Raw genomic sequence first — 13,555 nt, 5'->3', positions numbered from 1 at the left:
AGGGGGGAGGGGGGAGAGGAGCAGGATTGCAGGGAGGAGGCAAGAAGAGGAGCAGGAGGAAGACCAAGTCTGGGGTCCTCACCAGGGCTTCCTCCAGGCTCTCCTGGTTGCGGCTGTTGAGCTCCTGGGCCTCCCGCGTGGTGTCCACTGCCCGGTTCAAAGCCTCTCGTAGGTCCATGAGGCCGGCCTCATGCTGGGCCAGCCGGTTGCGGGTGTGTGTGGCCAGTGCCTGGTTCTCCTCCCAGAGGCTGCTCAGCTGCTCCTGCACTCGGGCCAGCACTAGCCAAGACCAGGGTGAGGGTGGTCACTCTGGAAGCCAGGCCCCTTCGTCACCCCTGGTCTCCACTTGGTGCCCGCCACACCCATCTGCTCCGTGATGCCCACCTGATGCCACTCCATGCTGACCTTCCCCTTGGAGCTCCCAGGTCCCTGCCTCTCCCCACCCCGCCTGCCAGGGACAACACCACTCACATCTCTGTGCTGCAGCCAACTCAGCCTCAGCTGCTGCCCGCGGGGCCCCCAGGTCCCGGGCCCTCATCTCCCAGAGCAGCCGCTCCACCTCGGCCAGTGTCCGGCGCAGCTGCTCACCTGACGGAGCCGAGGCATTTGCCAGCCCCAGGTGGCCCGTCTGGGACATGAGCTCTGTGGGGCAGGGGTTCGTCAGAGCCTGGGGCCACCCGTGCTAGTGCACCTCTGCCTGCTGGCTTCCAAGCCCAAGACCCCAGCCCTGCCATCCTTTGCAGGCCAGCGGCCCGGAACCTGAGTGCAACTGGGTGGCCCCTAGAGCCCCTGGGCCAAAGGCCACAGCAGCCTCACCTGCCCAACCCTCACCTCCTGCAGTGCCTCCAACACCCTGACACCAGTCTGCTCAACCAGCTTCCGAGCCTTCTCATCCTGCCCCTCTCTGCCTGGCCCACCCTGCTCCCTGGCCAGCTCTCTCTGAAATGGCACCCCCTGCCGACCCTCAGGCTGGGCCAGCAGGTCCTGTTAGGCAGGCAGGGGAGCCAAGTCTCTCCCAAGTCCTGTGTCTCGGTGTGCACTAGGGGATATCTGTGAGCGTGAACATCTAACCGGCACATTTCCTGGGGAGGCTGTCGAGGGGTCTGATGTCTCCCGGGGCCACCTGTCTGGCCACACGGCTGTGTCGCCGACCTCCTGACCCTGCCCTACTGTTCACTCCAGAGGTGCCGTCTCCCATCTAAGCAGACAGACCCTGCCTGTTCTTCCAGGCCATGCTCAGCCAGGCACCCCCGCCCCTACCCCAGGCAGCCCTCCTGGCTCTGAGCCCTGAGCCTGGCTAGGCTGGCCCCTACCGCTCAGGGTGTGGTCCACAGCCCGTATGGCCGCCAACAGCGTCTTCGCACGGCCCAGTGTGGCCTCGGTGCCGGCCAGCAATTGGCTCGCCTGGTCTCGGGTCCCCACGGCCTGTGGAGGCAGAGCCCACTAGCCCACGCTGCTGGTAGGCGAGGGTTGGGGTGGCAGGGGAGGGCCTGGGGTCTGGGGGAGCACCGAGGGTCCCAGGGAAGAGGGGCCCCTTATCTATTTAACTCTCTTATCTGATGACTTGTTATTTATCACTTGTTACTTACCTAAAATAATTGGTTATTACTTGCCATTTGTTATTTCCTGTCAATTTAATGAAATAGTTACTCATTAAGACATTTGAGGCCAGCCACGGTGGCTCACGTCTGTAATCCCAGCACTTTGGGAGGCTGAGATGGGCAGATCACCTGAGGTCAGGAGTTCGAGACCAGTCTGACCAACATGGAGAAACCCCATCTGTACTAAAAATACAAAATTAGCTGGGTGTGGTGGCATGTGCCTGTAACCCCAGCTACTCAGGAGGCTGAGGCAGGAGAATCGCTTGAACCCGGGAGGCAGAGGTTATGGTAAGCCGAGATTGGGCCATTGCATTCCAGCCTGGGCAACAAGAGCAAAACTCTGTCTCAAAAAAAAAAAAAAAAAAAAAAGACATTTGAGTGATATTATACACTGTAAACAAATGTATTAGGTAGTTTAGATAGTAATTCAGTGATTTGGTCAACCCCTAAGACTCTCGAGCTCCTGTCCCCTGCGCTGACACAGGTATGAGGCATGAAGTAACATCTGCTGAATGAGGACAAGCGAACCGCGGGGAACACAGGTGAAAGCCTCCCAGGGCCCTGGGGGGTCTTGGGGCTCCTGCCTGGCCGCCTAGCCGCCGTGCGTCCTGCCCGAGGCTTGTGCTCTGCTGCTCCAGCACCTCCAGCTGCTGTGCCATCTCGTGGCGGGGGCCCGGGGGGCTCCGGAGCTGGCTCTGTGGGGAGCAGAAGGTGAGGGCCTGCACTGGCCCGGGTTGGGGAGAGAAGGCCAGGACGCTCAGTACCTGCAGGTCAGTGATGGAGGCGTTCAGCCTGTGCAGATGGGCCCAGGCCATGGAGCTGGCATTGATGCCATGCAGTTGCTCGCGAATGGCAGGGAGGAGGGCGCCAGCCCGTTCCAGGTCATCCAGGAGCAGGACCACACAGTGGTCACACACTACAGGTGATATGGGGTCACAGGTCAGTGTCATGGGGTCAGGCCAGGGGAGAATGATCAGCTGGGGTCCTGGGGTCATCAGGGTGGGGAGGGCTCAGCCAGAGGTCATGAGGTCAGCTTAGGGACACAGGACCTGTGGGGAGGTCCCAGGGTTCTGGCAGAGTCATGGGGTCAGGTAGGAGTCAGATGGGAGTGAAGGGCATGGGGTCACCCAGGGAGAAGGTAGGGCCAGCACAAGGGGTAGGGGCCAGAGGTGGCCAGTAAGGGCGGGGCAGTGAGGGTGGGGCCGGTGGAGGCAGAGTTCATTAAAGGTGGCACCATGGAGGAAAGGGATCATGTGAAGGTCAGTGAAGGCATGGGGCCAGTGGAGGCGGGACCAGTGAAGGGGTGGGGCCAGTGGAGGAGGTGCAGCCAGTGGAAGAGGTGGGGCCAGTGGGGGTGGGGTTAGTGGAGGGGTGGGTTCAGAGAAAAGGTACGGCCAGCAGAGGGGGTGGGGTCAGTGGGGGAGGCGGGGCCAGCGGAGGGGGTGGGGTCAGGGGGGGAGGCGGGGCCAGCGGAGGGGGGGGGGTCGGGGGGGGAGGCGGGGCGGGGGGGGGGGGGGGGGAGGGGGTGGGGCCAGGGCACACAGGAAAGCTAGGGACAGTAGAGGGCTGCAGCCAGCATCGGAACCACAGCACTCCTCAGCATGGTTGGAGTTGGACAGGCATGGGTCTCTTGGGAAATGGAAGGCAGCTGGGACCACTCTGGGAGGTCGAAGTTAACACTGGGGTCACCAGGCTGTGTGGGACTCGGATTCCCACTCCACCCAGGTGTGGGGAAGTGGGGTGTTGAGGACGCACCTTCACAGTGGATGCTGTGGCCCACAGGCCCGCCCGGAACAGGCACCTGATGCTGCTGGCTGCAGGTGTCGCAGCGCTCCCCGCTAAGCCCCGGGGGGCAGGTGCAGCGGCCCGTGTGAGGGTCACAGCGGCCCCCAGGGCACTGGCAGCCTGTGGTGGGGGGCTTGGGTGAGCATGGCCGGCCTGGGATCTTGGAGCGTACCCCACTCAGAAGTCCCCATCCGCCCTCCTGTGACCGGCCAGCACTCACGCCTGCAGCCCTGCTCAGGGAGCCCCCAGGAGCCAGGGGCACACTCGCGGCACTGGGGTCCCATGGTCCCTGGTCGGCAGTGGCACTGTCCGCTCTGGGGGTGGCACTCAGAGCCCTCGGCGGCCGGTCCGCAAGCACACGGGCGGCAGCCCCCGCAGCCGTCGAAACCAAAATGTCCCTCCTGTGGCACAGGCTGTGGTCACTGTCCCGCCTAGCCCTCAAGACTGTCCCAAACCAACCTGGAAGCCAGGGATCCTGCCCATCTGGCCCCACCCCCTGAGGCTCTGCCCATCAAACACTGCCCCTCAGCCCCACCTATCAGACTCTCCTCAGGCCCCAACTCTAGTCCCTAGGCCCCACCCACACAGCCCTGCTCACGCCACAGCCCTACCTGACAGCGGTCACAGCGCCGCCCAGTCACGCCCACCTTGCACAGGCAGTGCCCGCTGTGGGGGTCGCAGGCCTCTGTCCCACATGGGGCACAGTCGCACCCTGCAGAAGGGGTCCGTGACTGCAGCCCTGGGCCCTCTCACCCCCCAGGGAGCCCCTAGACACCCTCCTAAGCCCTCACTTCACTGCCTCCTGCTGTGTCTCCTCCAGGCCACCCGGAACACCCGGCTACCCACTCCCATCCCAGCCTGGCCCCACTCCCTAGCTGCCTCCGCTGGGCCCGAGGGACCTGCAGACTCCCTGCCATGGCCTGCCCTGCTCTGATGGCTGGTGTCCGCTGCCAGTGGTGGGGCATTGGTGGTGGTGTCCAACCATGAGGGGGGCCTGATTGTGGGGGGAGAGGGGATGTGATTGTGAAGTGGGGGGGGGGGGGTGCTGGTCATGGGTTGGGGGGAGGGCCTGATGGTGAAGGTGGGGGCCTGATCGTAGGGGGGTAAGGCCTGATCATGGGTAGGGGAGGGAGGATGTGATCCTGGTATGGGGAGGGTCTGATTTGGGTAGGGAGAAAGGGTGTGATGGTCGGGGGAAGCCCTGATGGTGAAGGGGCCTGATCGTTGGGGCAGGAGGACCTGATCACATCCAGGGAGAAAGGGTTGACCATGAGCCCAGAAGGCTGGCTCCATCTTGTCCTGGCTGGGACCCAGCATCAGGCACACAGCCTACTTACGGGGTACGCCCAGCAGGCCTCCCTCCTCCCTGCACAGGCCTCCCTCCTCCCTGCACAACCCTCCCCAGGGCGCATCCCTCCCAGCCCAATGCCTACGGGTGCAGTTGCCGGGCAGCAGGGCGTTGCCGTAGAAGCCGGGGGCACAGATCTCGCAGCGGGGCCCGGTGGTGTGGCGCAGGCAGCCACGGCAGGCGCCCGTCAGGGGGTCGCAGTCGCTGAAGAGCAAGTTGGGGTCACCGTTGCCGCTGCAGTCGCAAGGCTGGCAGGAGCTGCCTAGCACCAGTGGGTTCCCGAAGAATCCGGGCGCACACCTGGGAGCAGGGCGGGGAGGGGCCATCAGTGGCCTGTGGCCCCCACCCTCGAATATCCTGGGGTCAGCACTCAGGCCCTGCCCTCCTGCCCTGGCCCCAGCTCACCGCTCGCAGGAGGCACCTGCATAACCAGGTTTGCAGAGGCACTGGGTGCGGCCGCCTCGCAGGACACAGCCCTCGGCGAAGCTGCAAAGACCAGCAGCGTCAGTCACTAAGCCCCTGGCAGTGCCCGGGCCCAGGTGAGCACACTGTGCTCAGGCTGGAACACACACCAGGCGTCAGGGGTCCAGACCTCACGGACACCCCCAGCTGTCCAAGCCTCTGCAGAGGGCAGTGGGAACCCACCCTGCTGCTGGGTGAAGGGAGCCTGGCACCATCAGGGCCTCGTCCCGGGAGGAGGCTGGCTTACTTGTTGGAAGGCACTGAGAGGGGGCAGGGGCAGCTGACACAGGGGGCGCTGGGGTCCTCCCCGCTGCTCACGAAGCCAGCCTGGCAGCGCTCACAGTGGGCCCCTTCGGTGTTGTGCTGGCAGTCCTGGGGCAAAGTGGTCAGTCGGCACTACGGTGGACACCCACATCCTGCTGCCCAGTCTGTGCAGCTCCCACCACCCCTGCCTCAGACTCTGTGCCCAAGGCCAGATGGTCCCCCGCTGGGCAACACCCCTTCCCCGGACCTCAGCTGACCTGGAAGTGCAGCCCCTGGTCTTCCCTGGCACGCTTGACCGTGCCTTCAGTGAATGCTGCCCCCCTGGCCCCGCCAGCCCCTACTCACCACACAGACACCAGAGCCAGGGAGGCAGCGGTCTGAGTGTCCATGGCACTGACAAGGGACACATCGGCCCAGGAAGAGACCTTTGACGTCCCGATAGAAGCCGGGGGCACATTCCTGAGGGCATACGGGGGCAGGTGGCATCAGCGATTGAGAGGACGAGGGGCCCCACCCTGCAAGCTCACAGGTCAGACCCTCAGGGATCCTGCAGGCACGAGGCACTGGGAACCCATGGAGCGTGGTCACCGCTGGGTCAGAGGCTGGTCAGGAACTCCTGGCCTCGGCCGGCTGGAGGTGGGCCAGCACCTGGCTGCTGTTTGAGGACACAGCTCTCAAAGCCACATGGCTGTCCTGTCTCGGGAATGACCAGGCCTTGGGGCTGGTGACCACCCCCTCCAGGTGGACCAGGGCCTGCTCTTTCTACTCCTTCTAGGAGGTGTTCAACCACAGACCTCCTCATATGGAAGGAGAAAAGTTACAGCAGACAGACAGATTAGCAGGACGGATTAGCAGCTGGACAGCTGGACAGACGCACAGTGGGCGAGGGACAGGCAGAATGACAGGCAGACGCCAGGATGACAGGCAGACGCCAGGATGACAGGCAGTGAATGACAGGCAGATGCCAGGATGACAGGCAGTGAATGACAGGCAGATGACAGGATGGTCGGTGGGGGATGTCCAGGTGACCCAGTGGTGGGGGCTGGGGTAGGTGGGAAAGGGGTATGGAGGGTGTGTGCATGGAGGGACAGGCAGATGAGGGGCAGGCAGACAGACAGCAGGGGACAGGCAGGCCCGTGAGTTGGCCAGCAGCCTGCGAAGGGCAGAGGCAGGAAGAGAGGTGAGTAGGGTGACAGGAAGTGGAGGCAGCAAGGAAGGGAACACAGGGAGGACGCTGGAGAGAAGGGTGTGCACAGGTGAGCCGCCTCGCAGTCTGGTGTTGTCCTGACCTCACCTGGCATGAGTCCCCCCGATAGCTGGCAGGGCACAGGCACAGCTCCACATTGCTGGCCAGGGCCCCCTGGCCTGCTGGGCTGGCCACCTCCAGTGCCACCCTGCGCAGGGAGACAGCTGAGGAGATCTGTGAGAAGAGGGCACGGATCTGCAGCTGCTCCAGGCTGGCCAGCACCATCATGAGCTCCTCGCGGGACACAGTGTTGCGAGTCTCCGTGTGCCGGAAGTTTCCCTGTGGGTCCAGGATGGCACCTCAGTGGGGCCACACTCAATGGGACAGAACAGGGATCCTAGAACAGACCCCCCCAACCCTGTAGGGGATGGAGGGGCACAAAGACCACGGGGCAGGAGGAGGTACACACAGGTAGAAAAACCAGTCTCCCATGTGGCCAGCCAGCACCTAGATCCCTGCCTCACACCACACACCAAACCAGCTCCAGATGCCTTAAGAATTGAAATACACAAAGAGAACAGCCAAGTCTCTAGAAGAAAATATAGGCGGGTCCTTTCTGACCAAGTAGTGACAAATAAACTTTCTTAAATAAGATGCAAAAATGCTTGCTGCCAAGGAAAAAAGGATAAATTCAAGTACATTAACTATAAGACCATTCATCAAAAGACAGCTCAGGCTGGGCATGGTGGCTCACACCTGTAATCCCAGAGCTTTGGGAGGCTGAGGCGGGAGGATCACCTGAAGTCAGGAGTTCAAGACCAGCCTGGCCAACATGGTGAAACCTCATCTCTACTGAAAATACAAAATTATCCGGGTGTGGTGGCAGGTGCCTATAGTCCCAGCTACTTGGGAAGCTGAGACAGAAGAATCGCTTGAACCTGGGAGGCAGAGGCTGCAGTGAGCTGAGATTGCACCACTGCACCCCAGCCTGAGCGACAGAGTGAGACTCTGTCTCAAAAAAAAAAAAAAAAAAATAGAAAAACCAGATGAGCTGTGAAAGGGGAGAAGAGTGTTATTACTCTGAAGTCTGACAGAGGGTAAGCACCAAGAATAACAAAGAACTCTAAAAGGATGGAAAAAGATTTGCAAGTCAAAGAGAAATGGGCAAAAGATGCTAACAGGCAGTGCACGGAGGAGGAAGTCAACAGCCCCTGGGCAGTTGCTCATCCCTCAGGGATCAGGGACTCGCAAAGCAGGTGGGAAGACAGCATGACACCCCCAGGGTGACGAGCGCAGAAGATGTCTGACAATGGGTTCGTGGACCCCCCCCAGCCCCCACCCCGCTTCTGCTCCTAGGCTGTTTTCCACCACGGAGAATGGGCACAGCAGCACTGTGACCCCTTCTGGCCTTCCCAGATGTGCTGAGGTCCAGGAGGGACCTGGGTGCCCAAGCCAGCTCCCCTCACCTCCACCAGCTGCAGCTGCCCACGGTGAACGTGGCCAGGCGTGGGGTACGCCGGCTCCAGGAATGTGATGCTCATCTGGTTGCCCTGGGAAGGCACATGGGTAGGTGAGGGTCGGCATGGGCCTGGACCACCGTGCCGCTGGGCCACGCCCACCCAACCACCCTGCTGCATCATCTCAGCTCCCTCACCTGCAGCACCACATCTGGCCTGCTCTCCATGGGGACGAAGACATCTCCCCGCTGGGTCTCTGAGTGCAGTTCATAACGGAGGGTCCCACCATAGGATGACACCTGGAGGCGGGACAGACAGAGGTGACCTGGCCAGACCCTGGCCACGGGCTCAGAGCCCGTCAGCAGTGGTCTGGGCACCCCCAGCACAGAGCCCCGAGCTGGCCCCAGATACTTGCGCTCATTCCCTACCTGGGACAGAGCCTGGGCACCCTCACGGACCCTCATGGAGCTCCCCCTCCCTGAACAGACCCCACTCCTGGCTCCCAACCCTCTCAGGCGCCCTGGCCATCCTCAAAGTGCCTCCCCCAGACCTGACGCCCTGCTTACCCGGTCCCCCAGGTAGGAGGGCGGGGCCTGCCAGTACAGCTCGGGGAATGCCTCGGGCACAGCCTCAGGCACGTGCCGCAGGTCTGCACGGAGCATCTCCGTCCCTGGCCGCCGCTCGTGGGGCACCGCCTGCCGGTCAGTGCTCAGCAGCACCCAGCCCTCCATGTCCACGAACTGTGGGCACACATGTGGGTGCACACGGGTAGACGCCCACACATCACAGGGCCCCATCTTGCATCCGGTCCCACCTACGCCCTCCCTGAGAAGGCGTTGCCCTCAGTCCTGCAGGCGCACCTCCTGGCGGGTGTAGGGCGAGCTCCGGCAGCGCTCCGTGGCCCCAAAGCAGAAGCAGCGGGTGCAACCTTTGGGGTTGGCAGCATCCAGGGAGAAGGTCCCAAGGCTGCACTGGTCACATCTGGGGCCCTGCACGTTCTCCTAGGGACGAGAGGACAGTGAGGATGGTCGGCAGGTGCCAGGTGCCTGACCCCAGGTTCCTAGTACCCACTTGCCCATGAGGATGACTCTCCCAAAAGCTTCTAGGATGCCCCAGCTGCCCAGAGAGGCCCGTAAGGACACTGTTTCAGCTGACGAGGCTGGAGGGAGAGGCCAGATCTAGGCCCAGCCCTCACTCACCTTACAGTAGCACTGCCCTGTGAGGGGGTCACACACGCCAGGCGCAGTACCCGCCTCATGACAGTCACAGGGTCGGCAGCGGGGGTAGCCATGGAAGCCCGGTGAGCAGGTATCACAGCGGCGCCCAGTCACGTTGGGTCTGCACCTGCGGCAGGGGCAGGAGCTGAGCCCCCCTCCACCCCAGGTCACTCACACCAAAGTGAGACCTTGTAGGCACCCCCCACCCAGGCAACATCCTCCCAGAAGTGGAAGAGAGGGCGCTGCTGCACCCAGGGAGCATGAATGGGAGCCGGGTGGGTGCCAGGACCCGCCGGCTAGAGGAAAGGCTGTCCTCAAGGCCACCGGGGCTGCACTAACGCCGCTCTGGGCTCTCACTTGCACTGGCCGCTGTCTGTGTCACAGGTAGGGTCGGTGAGCTCCTGGACACCGGGCCCCGAGCAGTTACACTCCTCACAGCCGACCAGGGGGTGGCAGCCAAAGGTCTGGGGCTGGCACAGCAGGCAGTCGGGCAGGATGGTGCGTGGCGGGCAGATGCACTGGCCCGTGAGCTCGTCGCAGAGGCGGGCGCCGCAGTCACAGGCTGTGGGGCGGGTACAGGGTTTGTTGACCCCTCTTCCCAGTCCCGCCCTTCTCAGAGGCCCTGAATGCAGCCCTAGGGGATGTGACGGTGTGGCAGGGGCGGGGGAGACAAGAACAGGGACCCCTGCCCCGGGTGCTGAGCCTTGGACAGCTCCTGACGTGGAGGCAGCTGCTCAGAATCAACGTCATCGTCAGGGACTGTGGACCACCTGCTGGTCCCTGAAACCTTCTGCATGGCCCGCAAGCTGGAGTCCTGGGCCCAGGCCCGCAGACGGGGCAGCAATGCTGCCCTGCCAGGCTCTAGAACATTCTCCTGACCCTGCTTTCTGGTCGACCCGTCCACCTTGGGCTCTAGCACCAACTCCCTGCCACTGGGCGCCCAAGGACTGGGGTACTCACGCCTGCAGTTGGGGAAGCCCCAGTATCCGGTGGCACAGCGGGAGCAGTCACGGCCAATGACGTGGGCACGGCAGGGACACTGGCCCCCGAAGGGCTCACACGTGGGGCCTGTAGCACCTACTTCGTGGCAGCCACATGGACGGGCTCCGTTGTTATAGAAGAGGGAAAGGGAGGCGGCAGCGTTTTGGCAGAACAGGGATGAGCTGCTGGGGCTACATGGAGGGGCAAGCGGTGAGGCCCAGCTCCCGGCCCAGACCCCCACCCCAGACCCCTGCCCTGCCAGAGCCCTGCCCACCTGATGTGGTAGCCCTGGGCTGCGCAGTGGCTGATGAAGTCGTAGGATTTGTCCAGGGGCTCCTCCCGGAGGTAGCCAAAGCTGTAGACGTTCTCAGGGACCACGAGTACATAATCCTAGGGGGTGAGGCCTGGTCACTCTCCCGCGGGCCCAGAGCCTGCAGCGGGGAGGCCCCCAGAGGATGGCTGGGACCAGGGTCCTGCAGGCAGCTCAGAGTCCTGGCGGCAGCAGCACTGCCCAGCCCTTGGCCCTGGCTGCTCAGGGGAGGCCACTCCAAGCCAAACAGCAGCTTTTGGGGGTGTGACAGGCAGCAGCATTGATGAGACCTCCTGGTGTCTCCCACATCTCTGTCTGCTGGCCACGCCTTCCTCCTCCCTCTCCTTCCTGGAGGCCCCGCCTCCTCCAGGAAGGCCACCCTGACCAGCAGGGTGCAGGGTGCAGGGTGCAGGGTCCGGGGCCCCTCTGAAGCCTCACAAGGTGGATCGGGAGGTCCCCAAAGGCAGGAGCTGCTTTGCTGGGCACAAGGCTGGGCCTCAGCAGGCCCAGAACAGACAGACCCAGCCCAAGTGTACCAGAGTGTATGACAAGTGTAAGGACAGCTGGTCCCTGAGAAGGACACCAGCTGGGACTCACCAGCCAGAGCCACCGGCCCTCAGGCACACGCAGGGTCACAGTGAGCTCGCTGTGGGTCACGTCCAGCAGGGCCTGGCCCTCACACACTACCAGGGTGCGGCAGCCGTAGCCATGTGGACAGAAGCTGGCGTTGGCGTGGCCTGGGCGGGGAAGAAAGGCAGGGTCAGGCGCCCATCTCCAGCGCCCCCAAGACACCCAGAGGGTTGAAGGTGGCAGCGTTGGGGCAGCCAAGGAGTGCCTGCTGGCCAACGGCCACAGGCATGGGACGTGCCCAAGAGGTCTGCAATGCTGGCCCCTCATGTCATGGGGTGGGCCGCATCATGACCTACAGATGTCATGCAGGACACCTCTAGGTGCCGGTCAACTCCACGTGCGGGACCCCAGGCTTGGCCAAGCCAGGAACCAGACAAACACACAGGGCCACATGTGCTGCCAGCGGCATCCTGGGGCAAGCCTTCAACTGGCCACATGCCATGGAGCACAAAGGGGCTTCCCAACACACGAGACAGAGGCGAGACCCAGCCTTTTCTGGGAATGGGGGCGGGCGGGCGGGTGGGGGCTGCAGGCTGCAAGGGTGGCTAGTTTGAGAACTGACGGCAGGACAGGGTCGTGTTGCCTGTCACTCATAGCAGGTAGCACAGGCCACACTGTGGCGCCGGCGTTCCAGCCTCATCGTGTGCGGTAGCCTCTCCACCCCCTACACCAGACACTCACCCTGCCACACGCGGCCGGCGTTGATGAGGACTTCCACGCGGAAGGTGGGGTGGGCTGGCTGGTAGCCATGCAGCAGGAAGGCATAGCGGCCCAGTGTGGGCACATGGGTGGTGAAGACCACGGTGGCCTGCAGGGATAGGCCCCAGTGAGCAGGCTGAGCTATGAGCCCCTGCTGGCCCCTGGACCGCCTGCCCTGGGTTGGGGCCTAGATTCCTGCCCTGACACCCCCGTCCCTCTAGGGACCACAGCCCTCACCTGGGGCTCACGCAGCAGGGTGGGCTCCGCATCAGGGTCCACGGCGGTGGGCGGCCGAGGTTGGGGTCCGGTTGTGGACGTGGCTGGAGTGAGATCCTGTGCGTGGGTCAGCGGGAGGCCGGGCGGCAGCGGGATCACCTGGCAGTCCCTGAGGATGATGGGCTGGGGCGGCTTCGGGAAGCGCGAGGGCAGACAGGCAGCACTGGTGAGAGCACAGTGGGTGAGTCAGAGCCGGCCCTGCCGCCGGGCCCTCCGCCGCACCCCTCCCAGGCCCACTACCTGCCACTACCTGCCGGGGCCAAAGGTGCCATGGCTGCTGATGCAGCGGACCCGGGGTTCCACGAACTCCGGGCTGAACTCCTCAATGGGTACCAGAGTGACCCCGTGCTGCAGGCAGAGGGACGAGATGCTGCAATGCCCGTGGTGCGGGGAGGATGGGGGGTGCAGGCGGTACAATGCGGGGGCCGGTCACACAGCTCAGACCCAGGAAACTGCAAACCCAGGTGTCCGACAGAGCCCTGCTCTTTGCGGGAAACTCTTGCTCCTGCTCTGGCTGCACAAACCCCACCCATAGCCCAGCGTGTGGGCCAGTTCCTGGGCCCACAGGCCTATGCGGCTCCTCCGATAGCCCTCTTCCTCCCCCTCGCCCTCCCATCCGTCACTGTTCCCCCACCCTTATCTCGAGTGCTGCTTGGTGCCAACCGGGCCGGGACAGGCCCAGCTCTCCCAGGACCTGGCCCAGGCAGGCGCTCAGCAGGCACAAGCCGCAAATGGGTTCTCCCTTCCCGTGTGGCCATGTGAGGTTGGTGTCTTGGAACACGGCAACTTATCTGCAGACACAATGGTGGGAGACGCGGCTGCACAGAACATGTTGTGTGGCATTTATAGAAAGTTCCAGGCCAGGTGTGGTGGCTCCTATCTGTAATCCCAGCATTTTGGGAGGCCCAAGAGGGCGGATCACCTGAGGTCGGGAGTTTGAGACTAGCCTGGCCAATATGGTGAAACCCCGTCTCTCCTAAAAATACAAAAATTAGCCGGGCCTGGTGGTGAATGCCTATAGTCCCAGGTACTTGGGAGACTGAGGCATGAGAATCGCTCGAACCCAGGAGGTGGAGGTTGCAGTGAGCCAAGATCTTACCATTGCACTCTAGCCTGGATGACAGAGTGAGACTCCATTTCAAAAGAAAAAGAGAAAAAAAGAAAGTTCCAGGACAGGCAACCAACCAACGCTGTCTGTGCCAGGAGGTGGCTGCCCTGGGGCCTGGAGCTGTGACCGCAGGTGCTTTCCTGAGCACGTAGAACAGCTCGGGGGGACGTCAAAAGGGACCGAATCCACAAAACGCTTGCAGGAGGGGTGTTCCAAAGCATGAGCGAGTGT

At 63.1% G+C, this 13,555-nt stretch overlaps 1 protein-coding gene across 1 annotated transcript in view; it reads right to left on the bottom strand.

The window, feature by feature from the left end:
* The window catches only part of LAMA5 (laminin subunit alpha 5), a 44,481-nt gene that overhangs the window by 9,073 nt on the left and 21,853 nt on the right, over positions 1-13,555 (bottom strand). Inside the window, exons 28-52 of the mRNA XM_058433263.1 lie at positions 12,467-12,564; positions 12,178-12,379; positions 11,923-12,049; positions 11,209-11,348; positions 10,576-10,691; positions 10,281-10,492; positions 9,678-9,882; positions 9,303-9,447; positions 8,964-9,104; positions 8,670-8,843; positions 8,301-8,402; positions 8,113-8,196; positions 6,755-6,985; positions 5,806-5,919; positions 5,444-5,568; positions 5,140-5,220; positions 4,820-5,034; positions 3,998-4,098; positions 3,607-3,787; positions 3,357-3,506; positions 2,366-2,517; positions 2,186-2,296; positions 1,314-1,425; positions 472-642; positions 31-279 (exon numbers count right to left, since the gene is read on the bottom strand). Coding sequence (XP_058289246.1) covers positions 31-279; positions 472-642; positions 1,314-1,425; positions 2,186-2,296; positions 2,366-2,517; positions 3,357-3,506; positions 3,607-3,787; positions 3,998-4,098; positions 4,820-5,034; positions 5,140-5,220; positions 5,444-5,568; positions 5,806-5,919; positions 6,755-6,985; positions 8,113-8,196; positions 8,301-8,402; positions 8,670-8,843; positions 8,964-9,104; positions 9,303-9,447; positions 9,678-9,882; positions 10,281-10,492; positions 10,576-10,691; positions 11,209-11,348; positions 11,923-12,049; positions 12,178-12,379; positions 12,467-12,564 — 3,739 coding nt within the window. The remainder of the gene's footprint in view (positions 1-30; positions 280-471; positions 643-1,313; positions 1,426-2,185; positions 2,297-2,365; positions 2,518-3,356; positions 3,507-3,606; positions 3,788-3,997; positions 4,099-4,819; positions 5,035-5,139; positions 5,221-5,443; positions 5,569-5,805; positions 5,920-6,754; positions 6,986-8,112; positions 8,197-8,300; positions 8,403-8,669; positions 8,844-8,963; positions 9,105-9,302; positions 9,448-9,677; positions 9,883-10,280; positions 10,493-10,575; positions 10,692-11,208; positions 11,349-11,922; positions 12,050-12,177; positions 12,380-12,466; positions 12,565-13,555) is intronic.

Source organism: Hylobates moloch, unplaced genomic scaffold, assembly GCF_009828535.3.
Source record: "Hylobates moloch isolate HMO894 unplaced genomic scaffold, HMol_V3 SCAFFOLD_21, whole genome shotgun sequence".
Classification (NCBI taxonomy): Eukaryota; Metazoa; Chordata; class Mammalia; order Primates; family Hylobatidae; genus Hylobates; species Hylobates moloch.
This window is presented reverse-complemented; position numbering and strand designations above follow the sequence as displayed.